This window comes from Heloderma suspectum, chromosome 5 (assembly GCF_057233095.1).
Source record: "Heloderma suspectum isolate Gila_16-S chromosome 5, 16-S_ref, whole genome shotgun sequence".
NCBI classification, from domain to species: Eukaryota; Metazoa; Chordata; class Lepidosauria; order Squamata; family Helodermatidae; genus Heloderma; species Heloderma suspectum.
In genome coordinates this window covers 123,759,495-123,773,725 of record NC_139462.1, presented here as the reverse complement: position 1 = coordinate 123,773,725, position 14,231 = coordinate 123,759,495, and the positions used below count along the sequence as shown (strand labels likewise).

Below are 14,231 nucleotides of genomic sequence, written 5' to 3'. Positions count from 1 at the left end.
TACGTGAAATCAATTGTGCACATTTTTTCTTACACAAATGGCTGCTGCAAGGCAGGGTCAACTACAAAATTCAAGAAGGGAACTCTTTGTTGTTTGTGCAAATGAACCCAATTTATTTACCTGAAAGAAATTCTACTGATGTCAGTATGACTTGAATACAAATAAATTAGATTTCATTATAAGTAAACTAGACATGATAGAAACAGCCACATTCACAGTGCAATCATATACATGGCTATTCAGAAGTAAGCCCCATTGCATTCAATGGGGCTTAGGCCCAGGTAAGTGAGTATAAGGTTTCACCCTTAATTATATATCTGCCCCATTCAAGTATATGTGGAGGAAGGTATTGAATTTCAACATCAAAAGGGATGTGTGTGAGGGAAAGTGAACCTTAAGATTGTGGGGTAAGTTTCAGGTACCCATATTTTACTATTAAAGTATGTTTACCAAGAATCATAGAGTTGGAAGGGGTCTAGTCCAACTGCCTGCCAGGATGAAGTTACATCCCAGCCTCTGCTTAAATAACTCCAGTGAAGGAGACACCCCCCCACCGCCCCCCCAGCAGTCTGTTCAACTGCCAAATAGCTCTGTTAGGAAGTTTTTCCTAATGTTTAGCTCAAATCTGCTTCTCTGCATTTTCCACCCATTGGTTCTAGTCCTGCCTGCGGGATCCACGGAGAACAAGTGTGCACCAACTTCTGCATGGCAGCCTTTCAGATATTTAAAGACCACTATCATTCCTCCCCTCACTTTTCCAGGCTAAACATACCCAGCCCTTTCAACTGCATCTCATAGGACTTAAGTTTCCAGACCCCTCACGATCCTGGTTGCTCATCTCTGGATACAGGTCAGATGGTTAATGGTTCTTAAAATGTGGCACCCAAAACTGGACATGTTACTCCAAGTGTGGCCAATGCAGAATAAATCTGAACTATTACCATGACCTGGATACTATACTCAGTGGTGTACTGTATATTTTGAAGTGCAGGCACTTATCCTGATAGTTCCCATAGCCACCACCCCAAGGAGAGTCCAAAAATCCAGGCAGCTGGGTTGAACTATATCAACACACCGGTTCTAGCAGTTTCATTTCCACCAGGAACAGGTCTTTTATAAATCCAGTGGGTCTTCATTGGCCATTCAAGACCAAGCCACCCCCAAATACTTCACATTTCAACAGCAATATGTTGTTGTTGGGAAAATGCATTTCTCCCCAGCTACTGTGAGGAATTGGGGGTAGGGGGGCTGATGGTGACAAGTGGCAGGGTAGCTGGCCAGATGGGCAGCTAATAAATCTAATAAATAAATAAATACTAATCAAAAAGTGCTAGTGCTGAGTCCCTGCAAGCCCTGGCCTCACTGCACTACTATGCTTCTGCTAATGTAGCCTAAGATTGCACTAGCTTTTTCAGCAGCCATATTACACTGCTGGCTCATTAGTTGGGTTGTGATCCACTAAGGGTGCAATGCCATGGGGATGCCATAAGTCTCCAAATTGGGAGGCTTACAGCCATCCAATGCAGAGCGGGAGACGCGGCAGAGGTGATCTTGGCCTCTGCACTCCCCCCCCCACTGCATTTCTAGCTGAGGCACTGGGCAGGAGGGAAGGAGGCTTGGGAGGCCAGATGATTCCTCATAAGCCAGCCTCCCCAGGGACTGCCCCTGTTACCTTCCCTCAAAGGTCATTTTTACGACCTCGGAGAGGCAGCTGGCACAGTTCTCTCCACACTGGATGGGGAGGGGCAGGGAGCTCAGACTTCTGCGTCCAAGGTTGAAGTGCTGACTCCAGCCTCGGATCCAGGAATCTGAACTATCCTATAGCCCCCAGACTCTGTCTAGGGGCCATAGGATTGCTCTCTAAGAGACCTTCACCTGTACTACTGCCAAGCCCGGTCTCCCCCATCCCATGTTCATGCTTTGATTTTGATTTTTGGGGTATATAAATGCAAGTCTTACCTTTATCTCTGTTGAATAATGTTCCTAACCCCGTCCTTACAGGTCCGGGCTACTCTATCAGCTCTTGGTTATATTTATTTATTTAAATTATTTATTTAATTAAATTTCTTAATCGGCCATCTGGCCAGTCACCCGGCCACTGCGGCCGGTACAATAGTACAACTTAAAACAATACAATTCCACATTAAAACATCATATTTCTAAAAATACCCTAACCCAGCCCAAATGCCTGCCTGAACAACCACGTTTTTAATGCGCGGCAGAAGCTCATTAAAGAGGGGGTATGGTGGAGTTCCGTAGGGAGTTCCACAGAGTGGGGGCCACCACGGGGAAGGCCCTCTCCCTCGTCCTCACCAGCCTAGGTGTCTGATGGTTCTATACTTTATTGAATCAAGGAAGCCAAAATCAAATATGCTTTTTATCATTTCCCAAATTATTTGGTTTCATCACAGTGTACACACTGAAATTTGATTACTGTTTGTTAATCCAATGTAGAGGCACTTCAACTTTTAGGGTCAAGCCTTTACTCACTGATTTAACATGAATTATTTCCCATATTAAGGATGGAGTAACTGGCAATATATATATAGGACTGACTCATCTAGGGGTATAAAACTGTTAAGGTACTTCCACATGACCTAGAAATCTGAACTAATCTGAAGTTTGGTGCACATGTCATCAAATATATCCTGATTACTAGGGGAGGGGGGATGTGAAGGAGGCTTTGACACTGCACTTCCTTAGGTGTACCTGTATATGTGGGTACCTTTTAACCCAGGGATGGGGAACATGTGGCCCTCCAGATGTTGTTGGATTTCAACTCCCATCAGCTTAATCAGTGGTGAAGGATGATGAACACTGCAGTCTGCCAATGTCTGGAAGGCTGCACATCCCCCATCCTTGCTCTAACGTATTCTATGGGAGATCACAGCCAGGGTTCATACCTGTGCACTGATGTGACAAACTGGCCCATAGGGCTCCTCAGTCCTGGTGTATACAGCTGGGTGGCAAGACTGCGAATTCTCCCTGATCTGTGTTTCTCCTGTGTACATAAAGAACCACTCTGTGGCGCGGGAGGTGTGCATTCTTGTCCTGCCTCCTGGCCACCTCTCGCCTTTTCTTTTTTCAGACATCCAAATGGTAGGTTTTGATAATCCCTGTAGATGGACTTCAACCCAATCTCCTATTCCCTATATCAGTACTTTTATCACAATGAGACACTGGAGAGGTTACAGGCTTGTTCCCTGTGAATTTATTTATTTATTACATTTTTATACCACCCAATAGCCAAAGCTCTCTGTGAAGGTACAATTGTGGCTTTCTGTTGCTTGTCCTCACATCTCTCTTCCACATCTCTGGCCAAAAGGTCATTCTTCTCAATGGACCTTGAACTTGTGGGAGCCTGTGGGTTCTCTCTGTACATTTTCATACAGACTGGGGTTGGGCAAGTGTTCCAATGGAAATGTCCATCCCACCTTTGCTATGCGTTCCTGTGTGTTTTCTTGTTAAAAAGACAGCTGTTTGCAGGGTAGATGTGTTGTATTTGTGTTAGAAGGGATTCAAACCCCTAATGCAGGAATCCCTGACACACATGGCTAACGTGAGGGTGTTGCAAGAGGCAAAAAAGACAGGATATAAATGTAATAAATAAAAATAAATAAAATTATGCTGGTGGTAGTGATCATAGTTGGGACCACAGGATAGACAGCTACCTGTGTCAACTTTGTATAATCACTTACGTCAAGGTGTGAATTTACCCTGGCAAGTGCTCTGTGGGGCTCCCTTCTTGGGCTAGCAGATCAAAGGCAAAAGAGATTGACATCCCACCAAACAGGACCAGTGGGAGAGCACATGCATGGCTCCACCGCACTTCCCTCCACCCGTATGCTGCATCTCCCCCCCATACACACACCACTGAGAGGGCAGATGGATGAGGGGTGTCTCTGAAGAGCCACATCAGCTATAAAACGGCTGAGAGATGGCCAGGCCCAAATGCCTGGCTCTGAGGGGTTATTCCTAAGCACCAGGCATTGTGGGAGGGGTGTCCCTAAAGAGCGCTTACGACACAGGCAATCTCCAGGAACACCCCCTCCCACCTTGCCTGGCGCTGAGAAAGGACCCCTCGGAGCCAGGCATTTGGGCCTAGCCAAGCTGTACTTTTTACGTCTGACGCAGCTATTTAGAGAGACCAGCCACCCTTTGGATTACCCCAAGAGGATCCTCTGGACGAGCCAGAGTGGGTGCCTGTTCCAGAGAATCCTGTTGCTGGCTCTCCCCCTGCGGCATTTGCTGCAGTGGGAGAGCGGGGCCAACAGGGCTCTCTGGAACACCCACGGTTGTGCCGCCGGGCTGGGCAGCAGCTCCAGAGAGCCTTGTTGGCTCCGCTCTCCTTCTGTTGCAAATGCAGCAGTGGGAGAGTGCCTGGCAGGGTTCCCTGGAGCACTTCCCTCCCCCCCCCAGCGGGGGTGCTCCTGGTGATGGTGGGGAGCACATAATTTACCACTTGTCCTGCTCCTCTGCCTGAGGTGGGGGCTTCACCTCGCTTCACGGAAGGGCCGGCCCTGCCCGAAATCTATATTTGTATTCCAAAATTTTGCTGAACATGGCACCTACTCAACACTGCTGAAGATTTTTAGGGGATGCTTTATTGCTCAAGTTTGGGACTTCAGTCTTCATCTTCAGCAATGTGCAAAAGAGGAGGCATTACAAGAAAGGTGACAACGCTTGCCCATGGGAGGAGGACACTTATATTGACAGAGGAAACAAGACAGGATCAGACTGTTGTAGGAGAAGGGACACATTGGTTTTGTTTGTTCATAAGTCTCCCATATAATCACCTTTTTTTCTTTTTTGAGAGTAAACAGAGTGAAGAGTGAGATTTGGGACAAAATGGAGCTTGAACCTGAGAGAGATGCCAATGAGAGAAGAAAATGGAACCAAGAAGGAAAGGATCCTGATTGAACTCCCAAGATCAACAATAACAGAGTCAGAATGCATGATTGAATAAATAAAGTCCTTAAGATTACTCAGGTCTGTTCTGCCACCAACGTTTCCTACAGAGACAGACGCAAAGCAACACCATAACCCTAGCTGCTGCCCCTCTTTCAGTTAGATAGAAAAATAAAGGTCTAGTTCACTGGAAATTCTTCAGTTTTACAAAACTAACAGATCAGCATTTCAGCCTCAAGCGTCTATGTCAACTTCTGCTTTCTCTTCAACTCCATTCTGTTTCTCGTCTTTCATCTCTGTCTCTTCTTTGTGGACTGTTTCAGCTTCCAGCTACAGAAAAGGCATTAGGAGAAAAATAAGGTGAGGAGGACTCCTGCCTCTTTCAAGCTGTCTGAGCATTTTAAGGCAGGGTTTCCAAATGTTTGACACAGTGGCCTTCTAAGTCAAAGGAATATACTCCAAATGGAACAGTTTAAATCATGTCCTTAATTCTTATCCAGTGTTTAAACAATAAAAGGAGGGGGCATAAAATATGCTCCAATGAGCCAGAGGAATGTATTTTAGGAAAACTTTTAACAGAGATGAGGAACTTCTCGCCTGCAGGCTGGATGCTGCTCAGGTGGTTTCCCCATCTCATCCTCAGCCACCCCAGCCAATGAAGCAATGCGACTTTTAAAAAGCCTCAGTTGGTGACAATTGGGGCTTTTAAAAAGCATCACTGCTGTTATATGTGTGTGTGTGTGGGGGGGCATTGGGGGTTGTGATCCCCCCTTTAAATGTCCCATGGCAGCAATTAGACTTTTGAAAATGCCTCCATTACTGACACTAGCTTTTGAAAAGCCTAACTCCAGAAGGGGAGGCATTTCCTTGGTGCTGGCGAGCCTGTCTGTATGAATTTGTGTGTAATGTTTTTGAATAAGTATGTATTATTTTTGTGTGTGTGAATGCATGCGTATGGGGGGCAGGGCTGCCCGTTTTCTGCAGCCCCTGGAGGGGTCCCCGAAAGGGAATGTGGCCCATGGGCTGAAAAAGGTTCCCAATCTCTGCATTATAGTATCCATCAGTTTGAATGAGAACAAGTGGGATTTAGCCGTTGGCCCAAAACATACATGTGATTCTAAAGAACACTCATGCCTACCTTTGCTTCCTTGTCTGCGAGTCTCTGAAACATGTTTGCATACATCCTTTTCTCTTTCTCATGCTGTTCACGGATCTTTTGCTGACAGATTATTAGCTGTGTTTTGGCTGCTTTGTTGCTTGGGTAGATCTGCAGCACCCTCTGGAAATCTTCTCTCGCTAACTCAAAGTCATTGACAGCCAGCCGGGCCTCTCCACGCCGGAAAAGGCCTTTCTCATTGCTGCTGTCCAGCTCAAGGCCCTGGTAGTTAAGTGACAAAATGTGGAGTGAAATGTTTAGAAAACATACCCAAACATAGTTGTGAGAGCAGCATACAGCCAGACTTCTCTGGTGCTTTTGAGGTATTATTCCAAACAAGAGCCCTAAAACACCTTAAAGGTGTGTAGGGGTGTGTGTGTGTGTGTGTGTGTGAATGTAGAGATGGGGCAGCAGCCTAAGAGGAGGAATGCGAGAGAGCAGCCATCATTACTTACCCTAAAGGGCAAAGAGAAAACAGAGAAGAGCACGTGCTTACTGGGGGAAGTGAAAAGAAAGTTCTGGCACAGGAAAAGTGCAAGACTTAAGAGCTGCTCTGCTGGATGAGGCTAAGGTTTCCCCAAGCCCTGCATCTTTTTCAGCAATGGCCAGCCAGACACTTTTCAAAAGCTTATGAGTTAATCATGAACGTAACAACCTTCCCATATGTCCCTGGTATCTGGTATTCAGAGGTATAGATTCAATGTTGCTCCCAAAGCTATCAGTTGTTAGACCTTTCCTCTGTGGATCTGTCTAATCCTTCTTTGACTCCATCTAAGCTAGTGAGCCACCACAACTCTTATGGAATTCACTCTCACAAGATGTGATAGCCAGTGTGGTGTTCCCATGTGGTCATGAAGCTCACTGGGGATGACTTTAGACCAGTTACTATCTCTCAGCCTAACCTACCTCACAGGGTTGTTGTAATGATAAAATAGAGAGGAGGATTATGTACATTGCCTTGGGCTCCTTGGAGGAAAGGGTGGGATATAAATGTAACAAATAAATAAATGGCCATTAGCCTAGACGCCTTAAAATAAAGGATTAGCGAAATTCATGGCAGTCTATTAATGCTTTGGGCAGACAGAGGCCCAAATTGATGGCTATGTGCTACCTCCAGTACCAGAGGCAGTGAGCTTATGCACTCCAGTTGCTGGGGAACATGGGCGGGAGGGTGCTGTTGCGCTCATGCCCTGCTTGTGGGTTCCTGGTCGACAGCTGATTGGCCACTGTGTGGACAGAGTGCTGGACTGGATGGCCCTTGGTTTGATCCAGCAGGGCTCTTCTTATGTTCTTATGTGACATACAGTTGCATGTATCTTTCCCCCAACTTTAAAAAACAAAGCAAAATCAGCCTTAGGAGGTTGGGAGTCTGAGTGGAGGAAACAGAAAGGTGGTGGTGGGGGAAAGGTTGCTTACCTCTCTCCTCCCCAATTGTTTTCCAGCTCAGTCAACCCCACCCCAATCAGCTGTGTGCGCGAGGGTGCATGCCGAGTGGGAAAAATGGCCTCTTCTAGCCATTCTTCAACTCAAGCTTCCAGGCTTCCAGCTTTTTAAATTTTAAATAGCTGGTGGGGGTGGGGATACATACTACTGTATGCCATATCTAGCTTGCCTCAGTCTGCATGTTGGCTGCCTCAGAACCAATTTGCCTTGATGTGTTTATTCGTGAACTGTGTTGGCACGGGGACTATTTTACGGGGTCAGTGAAGTTGTGGGAAGCTGTTCACATATTACAGCGCAGCTTGCTTGCGCCCTCCTACATCAGCAATGAGATCTTTTCCTGTACTAGGGATACAGCAGGAGAAAGAAAAAAGAGGCTGAGCCAGTGAGCTTTTCCTCAGTCCCCCTACTCTGCACAGGCCATAGGTAAGTAATTTATAAGAGCTTAATTGAATATTTCTGCAATTTCCAGCTTCTGCATCAACTCAGTTTCTCATGTTTCAGCAGTCCAACTGCTGCTGTGTACGTTGACAAATCATGAAGTCTGGGAAATACAATTCACAAATAAATGGATCTAATGTGTTTTAAACCAAGATGCACATTCAATCACCAGGCCAAGGGAACCAAACTTAGATAAAGGGCACTGTATGGGTAATGTACCTTTATCTCAATCCACACATCTTCAAGCACAGCACTGGGAGTCTGCTCTTAGTGGCTGATGTTTATTTCCCTGGATATCTAAAGTGACACTTACCTTGTTGCAGTTCTCCAAGACCTGGGAATATTCCTTTAGCTTCAGATGGCACATGGCTAGGTTAAGATGGGCAGCAAGTCTCAAGTTCTTGGCCTTTGCTTCCTCCACATCAGAAAGCCCTGTTTCATGCTCTAGCCATGAAACAATCTTCTTATACTGTAATGTTGCCCGTTTGTATTTCCCTTCCTGGAAAACAATGTACTGGTTCAAATTAAAATGGGCTGGAGGGCCAAATTCCCCACCCAGAAGATGCCCAGGGGCCAAATGCACAATGTTTCAGCAAACAATTCCACCTGAATTTGCAGTGAACTATCAACTCCACCTCAATTAGATTTAAGAACTGGAACAATTAGGAAAGAATCTGCAGTTCTGGGAAGGCAGCTCTTCTTGAACATTTATAAATTAAATATAACAAATATATTACCAGTACATAGATATTACATTGGTTTGGCATGCAATAGCTTTTGTCATGATCTAGCTTCAGTCTTATGTAATTATGTGTGATTAGCTGTGGTAGAAGGTGGATGCATATCTGAATGGATATTCCCATCCACATTCTGCTTCAACTATCAGCTAAGTACAACTGGATTAAGACAATGAAGCATTGGCCCAGTTGCCTCATCAATGGGACTGTGTTCCCTCTTCTCACCAAGACCCAACCGCCTGTGAACAGTTTTGCACTCATTCACAAAAAGGTGTGAAAACTGCTATAAGGAATGGGGGTATGTTTTGCATCAGATTAAAATATCCACAAAATTCACCATTCCATTTTGGTACACCACTATTCTTGTACGCACAAGCTAGGCATAAAAATGCCTAGTTTACAGTAGATTAAACATGAACTAATTTCTTGAGGTGCATCGAGGGTGCCAGGAGCAGACTACAATGTTACTGAGGCACAATCTTCTGCCAGTCTTCCTAGATGAGGAGAGTGGGTATAAGAATAAGCAGTGCTCCATGCATCACTTCGCTAGGTGTAGTTTGTGTAGCATGTTTCATTCTCTCAAAATGTAGCAAAACAATCACTCTTGGGTCTCTTAATGGAATTCTGCTATCAGAATTTACTGTTCACACTAGTGAACTCCCTATCACTAATTTACTGTTCACACTACTGTTCACACTAGTACTGTTCACAGAGTAGACAGAGATTACAAGGCTGCATGTTGCCATTTTGCTGAAGGGCACAATGTTGGCACAACATTCAATTTCCTGAGAACAGAACATTGGGTTCCTTCTCTTCAGAGATAAGACACTGTAATGGTCTTGGATGAAGCAGATTATCTGCGTGCATTTCAATCCAGATTCAGGCCTGGGTTTGGCATTGAAACAGCCTTGATCATCCTGATGGCTCTTTTCGGAGGACAGGAGGAGTGGGACTCTGCCACATCTCCTTAAACTTTCAGTGGCTTTTGATACCATATTTTGCTGGAATGGCTCTGTGAGATGGGAGTAGGAGGCACAGTGAAATGGTGGTTGAGCTCCTACCTTCAGGATCAGTTTTAGTAAATAGTATTGGAGGTTTCTACTCAACTCCATGGCATTTATGGAATCCTGCAAGGTTCCATCTTTTAAACATCTATATGAAGCTGCTTGGTGAGGTCATCAAGGGGTTTGGAGTGAAGTCCTATCAGTATGCTTATGACACTCAGCTGTACCTCTGGGGTTAGGAAACATGTATTCTGGGTATGAGTGAGAGTGTGTATGTGAGGTGGGGGCCAGGTGTGGCCGATCCTGAAATGGAAAGTGAAATGAGTGACTTGGAGGGAAGTGGACCCTGTGTGCTGGGAATGTGGGGTGAGAGTAGAGATGCACAATTTCCAGAAGAGTTGAAGCCATGCCCCCCCCCCCCCAGAGAAATTTGGGTTGAAATTAAAAAATATGCAGTGCTTATTTTTTAGCACTACTAATAGAGCTAATAAATTTGGAATTATTGACAGAATAAACTATACTTTTAATTTAATATACTGAACATGACAATTTTATGACCAAACTACATTTTAGTAACTTCAGCAAATGGTCCCTGAAATGTCTGAATCATCCTAAAAGCAAAAAGAAGCAGGAAGAGTTGGAGGCAGAGGAAGACTGGTATACAGCATCTGTTCTTGGTTGTGAGGAATTGGAAATTTAGGGAAATCTGGTCTGAAGGAAAAGCTATTGAGAGCTTATTTAGCTGGGGAAGACGCTCTTACCTATTAGGAATGATAACCAAGCATATTTAAGAACCTCTGATTATTTGAAAAGTGACATTTTATTCCCTTTTGGAAATAATTCCCCCTAATAAACATCTTAACTTTTGCTCATTTTGAAATGTTGACTCTAGTGATGATGTAAATTCCATGCCTATGCGACAGGAACCAGGCTACTGAGTTTCTTTTAGGTACAGAGGGTTTATTTTGGTGGCTGTGATTAAATATTTTAGCTGAGGCAGCATTCTCTAAAAGGCTAGGTATAATTGGGAACTTTATTAAAAACTGTTTTTAATAAAGTTCCACAGATCGAAGACTAATTTAAAGAAAAGGAAAAAATAAAAGAAATATAGGTGGGATAATGTACATGTTGTTCTGTCACATGTGATAGTAGTGGCGGGATAACACTGTTTCCTCACATGAAGTTTTTAGAACATCCTTAACTGACTGCTACAGAACAACCAGCATACGTCCAGAAACACAGAGTTTGAAACAACAAAACCCAAATGGTCAAGAATTCACATTTTCTTGACATATTATGATATGGTCACATGTTGGGAAACTGAACATCCCTTGGAGCATTCCTAAAATTTATCAGTAAAAGATACATTAGATCAGTAATTTTAAAAAGGAATGGATGAAATAACTATGCTGAGAATATTACAGAGAGGATTCAAAAAATGATTCCCCTCATGACTTCCAGAAATGTTATATCTCTAGTCTTCCTATTACTTAGTTTTTAGAAATGATTTGGCGGGAGTAAAGGCCATGTCTTGTTTTTAAGCTTTTTGTATACTGCCTTGATATCTTAAGATAAAAGGTGGGTTAAAATAGTTTAAATGAATAAAAAGTCAGGGCTTATGCTGAAACTTACTTTCTCTATTGGCAGGAAGGGTCCCCTCCAAGTTAAGAGACTTTGCTATAGCAGGAAAGAAATAATCAAGTGATGTGGGTTTCCTGGAAGATTTGGAATTGGAAGATTTGCATAGGGTCATTTGCTAATTTGCATAGGGTCATTTGCATTGGAACATTTTCAGTTTGCATCAAAAAAAAAATTTGGATGCCCTAGAGAATGATCCAATTTAGTGCATTTATTTAATTTATCTATTTAATAAACAACAAAGTGCCCTATGTTAATTTCTGTGTCAATACATCACAAGTATTTGACTTGAAATATTTGAAAGGAAAAATTAAAACACACTTAGGGAGCAATCCTATGGCCACTAGTCAGCAGCTAGATGGCCATAGGATATGTGGTTTTCCGGGAACCTACCTAGGAGAACTGACTTCCACCCCTTCCGTGCGGCCTCACAGGCAGTGCAGAACAGCACTGTGCTCTGTGCTCAGAAGAGGAGCACAGAGTGGCCAAAATGGGGCGTTCCGGGGCAGGGAAGGCGGAAATGCCGATACGACACATCCTATGTGTCGACTGGCAGCCTCCTCCCCTGCTCTGCCTATCTAGCTGCAAATGCAGGGCAGAAGCCCTCTGTGCTTCTCCTGCCCTGCACTGGATAGGCAGTCGTCTCCAAGTTTGGAAGCGGCCACCTATCCCCATAGGATTGCTCCCTTAACGTGATTTAAGTGTTCCATTAATAGAAATTTGTATTAGAATACTTGTGAAAATATAAAGACAATGCATGTACTTCTATCACATTGTTTAAATTTAATGGGGGGGGGGAGAGACTGAAAGCTGTTGATACACTAATTAATTTTAGCAAGCTAAAGAACTGTGTATGCTGACAACCACTCATCTATTTCAATAGAGTTCAACTCTCTTCCAATAACATTGTTAGGGCACCTTCAGTTTCACTGTCACTATTTAATAATACAATTTCACACCGAGACAGATATGTGTACTTACTAGGGATAATCACACTGAAAACATTAATTACAATGTTGAAACTGCCAAGCTTGCCTAATATTGTATTTGCAATTGGCATCCATTATTTCTAATGAACTTATGAAATAGAAAATTTTCCATGGGAAAATAAAGCACATCACTGGAAAAAATGTGCTACTTTAAAAAATGTAGCCAATAATAGGCCAGCGGTAGAGCACATAGGAAAAGGTCCTAGGTTCAGACCGTGGCATTCAGTAATGAAGAAGACCTTTTCCTGAAATCCTGGAGAGTACTACCAGTCATGGTGGACAATACTGGGCTAGATGGACAACTTGTCTGTTCTGGTATATAGTAGTTTCCTATATCCCCAAGGGGAGGCAGTTTAGAATAAAAAGTAGGCAGGGACATATAATGAGAAATCCAACTGGAACAAAAATCTAGTAAGATTAGGATCCCCCCCCCCATTTTTCTATTTTGTCCAGAAATAGCCCCAAGCAAGATGGACTGGGCTGTGGCTGGGGCAGATAGCCTTCTATCTTCAAAGAGAAGGAACATTCATGGTAAATCTAATGTTCCATTCTCCTTTGGGGAAGGAGGACATGCTGTAGAGCATCCTTCCTGAACCTAGTTCCTGATCAGGAACTCTGGGGGAAAGCAACCATGTTGTACTTGAGTTCTTGGTTCTAAGGGAAGCAAAAGCTGAGTGTAGTCAAATGCGTACCCTGGATTTTAGGAAAGCTGATTTTAATAAACTCAGAACAATGATCACTAAGGTCCCATGGCAAGCGACGCTAATGAGAAAAGGAGTCCAAGATGGGTGGGAGCTTTTAAACAAGGAAATTCTCAAGGCACAATCACAAACAATTCCAACAAGAAGAAAAGGTGGAAGACAACAGAAGAAGCCAATGTGGCTTCACAAAAAGCTTAGGGATGACCTGAAAACAAAAAAGGACACATATAGGAAGTGGAAAGAAGGCCAAGTAACAAAGTAACAGTACAGGCAGATAGCACAGAATTGCAGGGATGGCGTCAGGAAGGCTAAAGCTGAGAATGAGCTGAGGTTAGCAAGGGATGCTAAAAACTACAAAAAGGCTTTCTTCAGCTACGTGCATTGTAAAAGGCAGAGGAAAGAAATGGTGGTTCAGCTATTAAATAAGGATGGCAAAACGATAACAGATGACAAAGAAAAGGCAGAGGTGCTCAATTCCTACTTTGGCTCAGTCTTCTCCCAAAAGAGGGTCTATGACCCCCCTGGCAAAGGAGAAGTCCAGGCTGAAGGGGCAGGATTGCAGCTTGAGATCGATAGGCATATGGTCAAGGAACACCTAATTACTTTGAATGAGTTCAAATCTCCAGGGCCAGATGAACTGCATCCTAGAGTCATAAAGGAACTGGCAGAAGAACTCTCAGAACCGCTGTCTATTCTCTTTGAGAAATCATGGAGGACGGAGGAAGTGCCAGATGACTGGAGGAGGGCTAACGTTGTCCCTATCTTTAAAAAGGGTAAAAAGGAGGAACCTGGGAACTACAGACCAGTCAGTCTGACATCAATCCCTGGGAACACTCCTTGCATGAGGAGTTCTTTTGCCAGTTCCTTTATGACTCTAGGATGCTGTTCATCTGGCGCTGGAGATGTGACCTCATTCGAAGTAATTAGGTGTTCCCTGACCATATGCCTATTAATCTCAAGTTGCAATCCTGCCCCTTCAGCCTGTACTTCGCCTTTGCCAGGGGGGTCATAGACCCTCTTTCAGGAGAAGACTGAGCCAAAGTAGGAACTGAGCACTTCCGACTTTTCTTTGTCATCTGTTATCATTTTGCCATCCTTATTTAATAGCTGAACAACCATTTCTTTCCTGTCTTTTACTATGCACATATCTGAAGAAAGCCTTTGCTAACCTCAGCTTGTTCTCAGCTTTAGCCTTCCTGACGCCATCCCTGCAATTC

At 43.9% G+C, this 14,231-nt stretch overlaps 1 protein-coding gene across 8 annotated transcripts in view; it reads right to left on the bottom strand.

The window, feature by feature from the left end:
- Window positions 1-3,196: 3,196 nt before the first annotated feature.
- Window positions 3,197-14,231, bottom strand: part of FKBP4 (FKBP prolyl isomerase 4) — an 84,896-nt gene continuing 73,861 nt past the window's right edge. Inside the window, exons 8-11 of one of the 8 annotated variants that reach the window (XR_014792514.1) lie at window positions 8,259-8,459; window positions 6,047-6,286; window positions 4,107-5,238; window positions 3,197-3,961 (exon numbers count right to left, since the gene is read on the bottom strand). Coding sequence is in view for 2 of the 8 variants with exons in the window: in XM_084859957.1 (XP_084716083.1) it covers window positions 5,143-5,238; window positions 6,047-6,286; window positions 8,259-8,459 (537 nt within the window). In the remaining 6 variants the exon portion in view is untranslated. Of the gene's footprint in view, window positions 5,239-6,046; window positions 6,287-8,258; window positions 8,460-14,231 lie in introns of all 8 variants that reach the window. The other 7 variants (XR_014792515.1, XR_014792516.1, XR_014792518.1 and 4 more) reach the window with 7 other exon arrangements.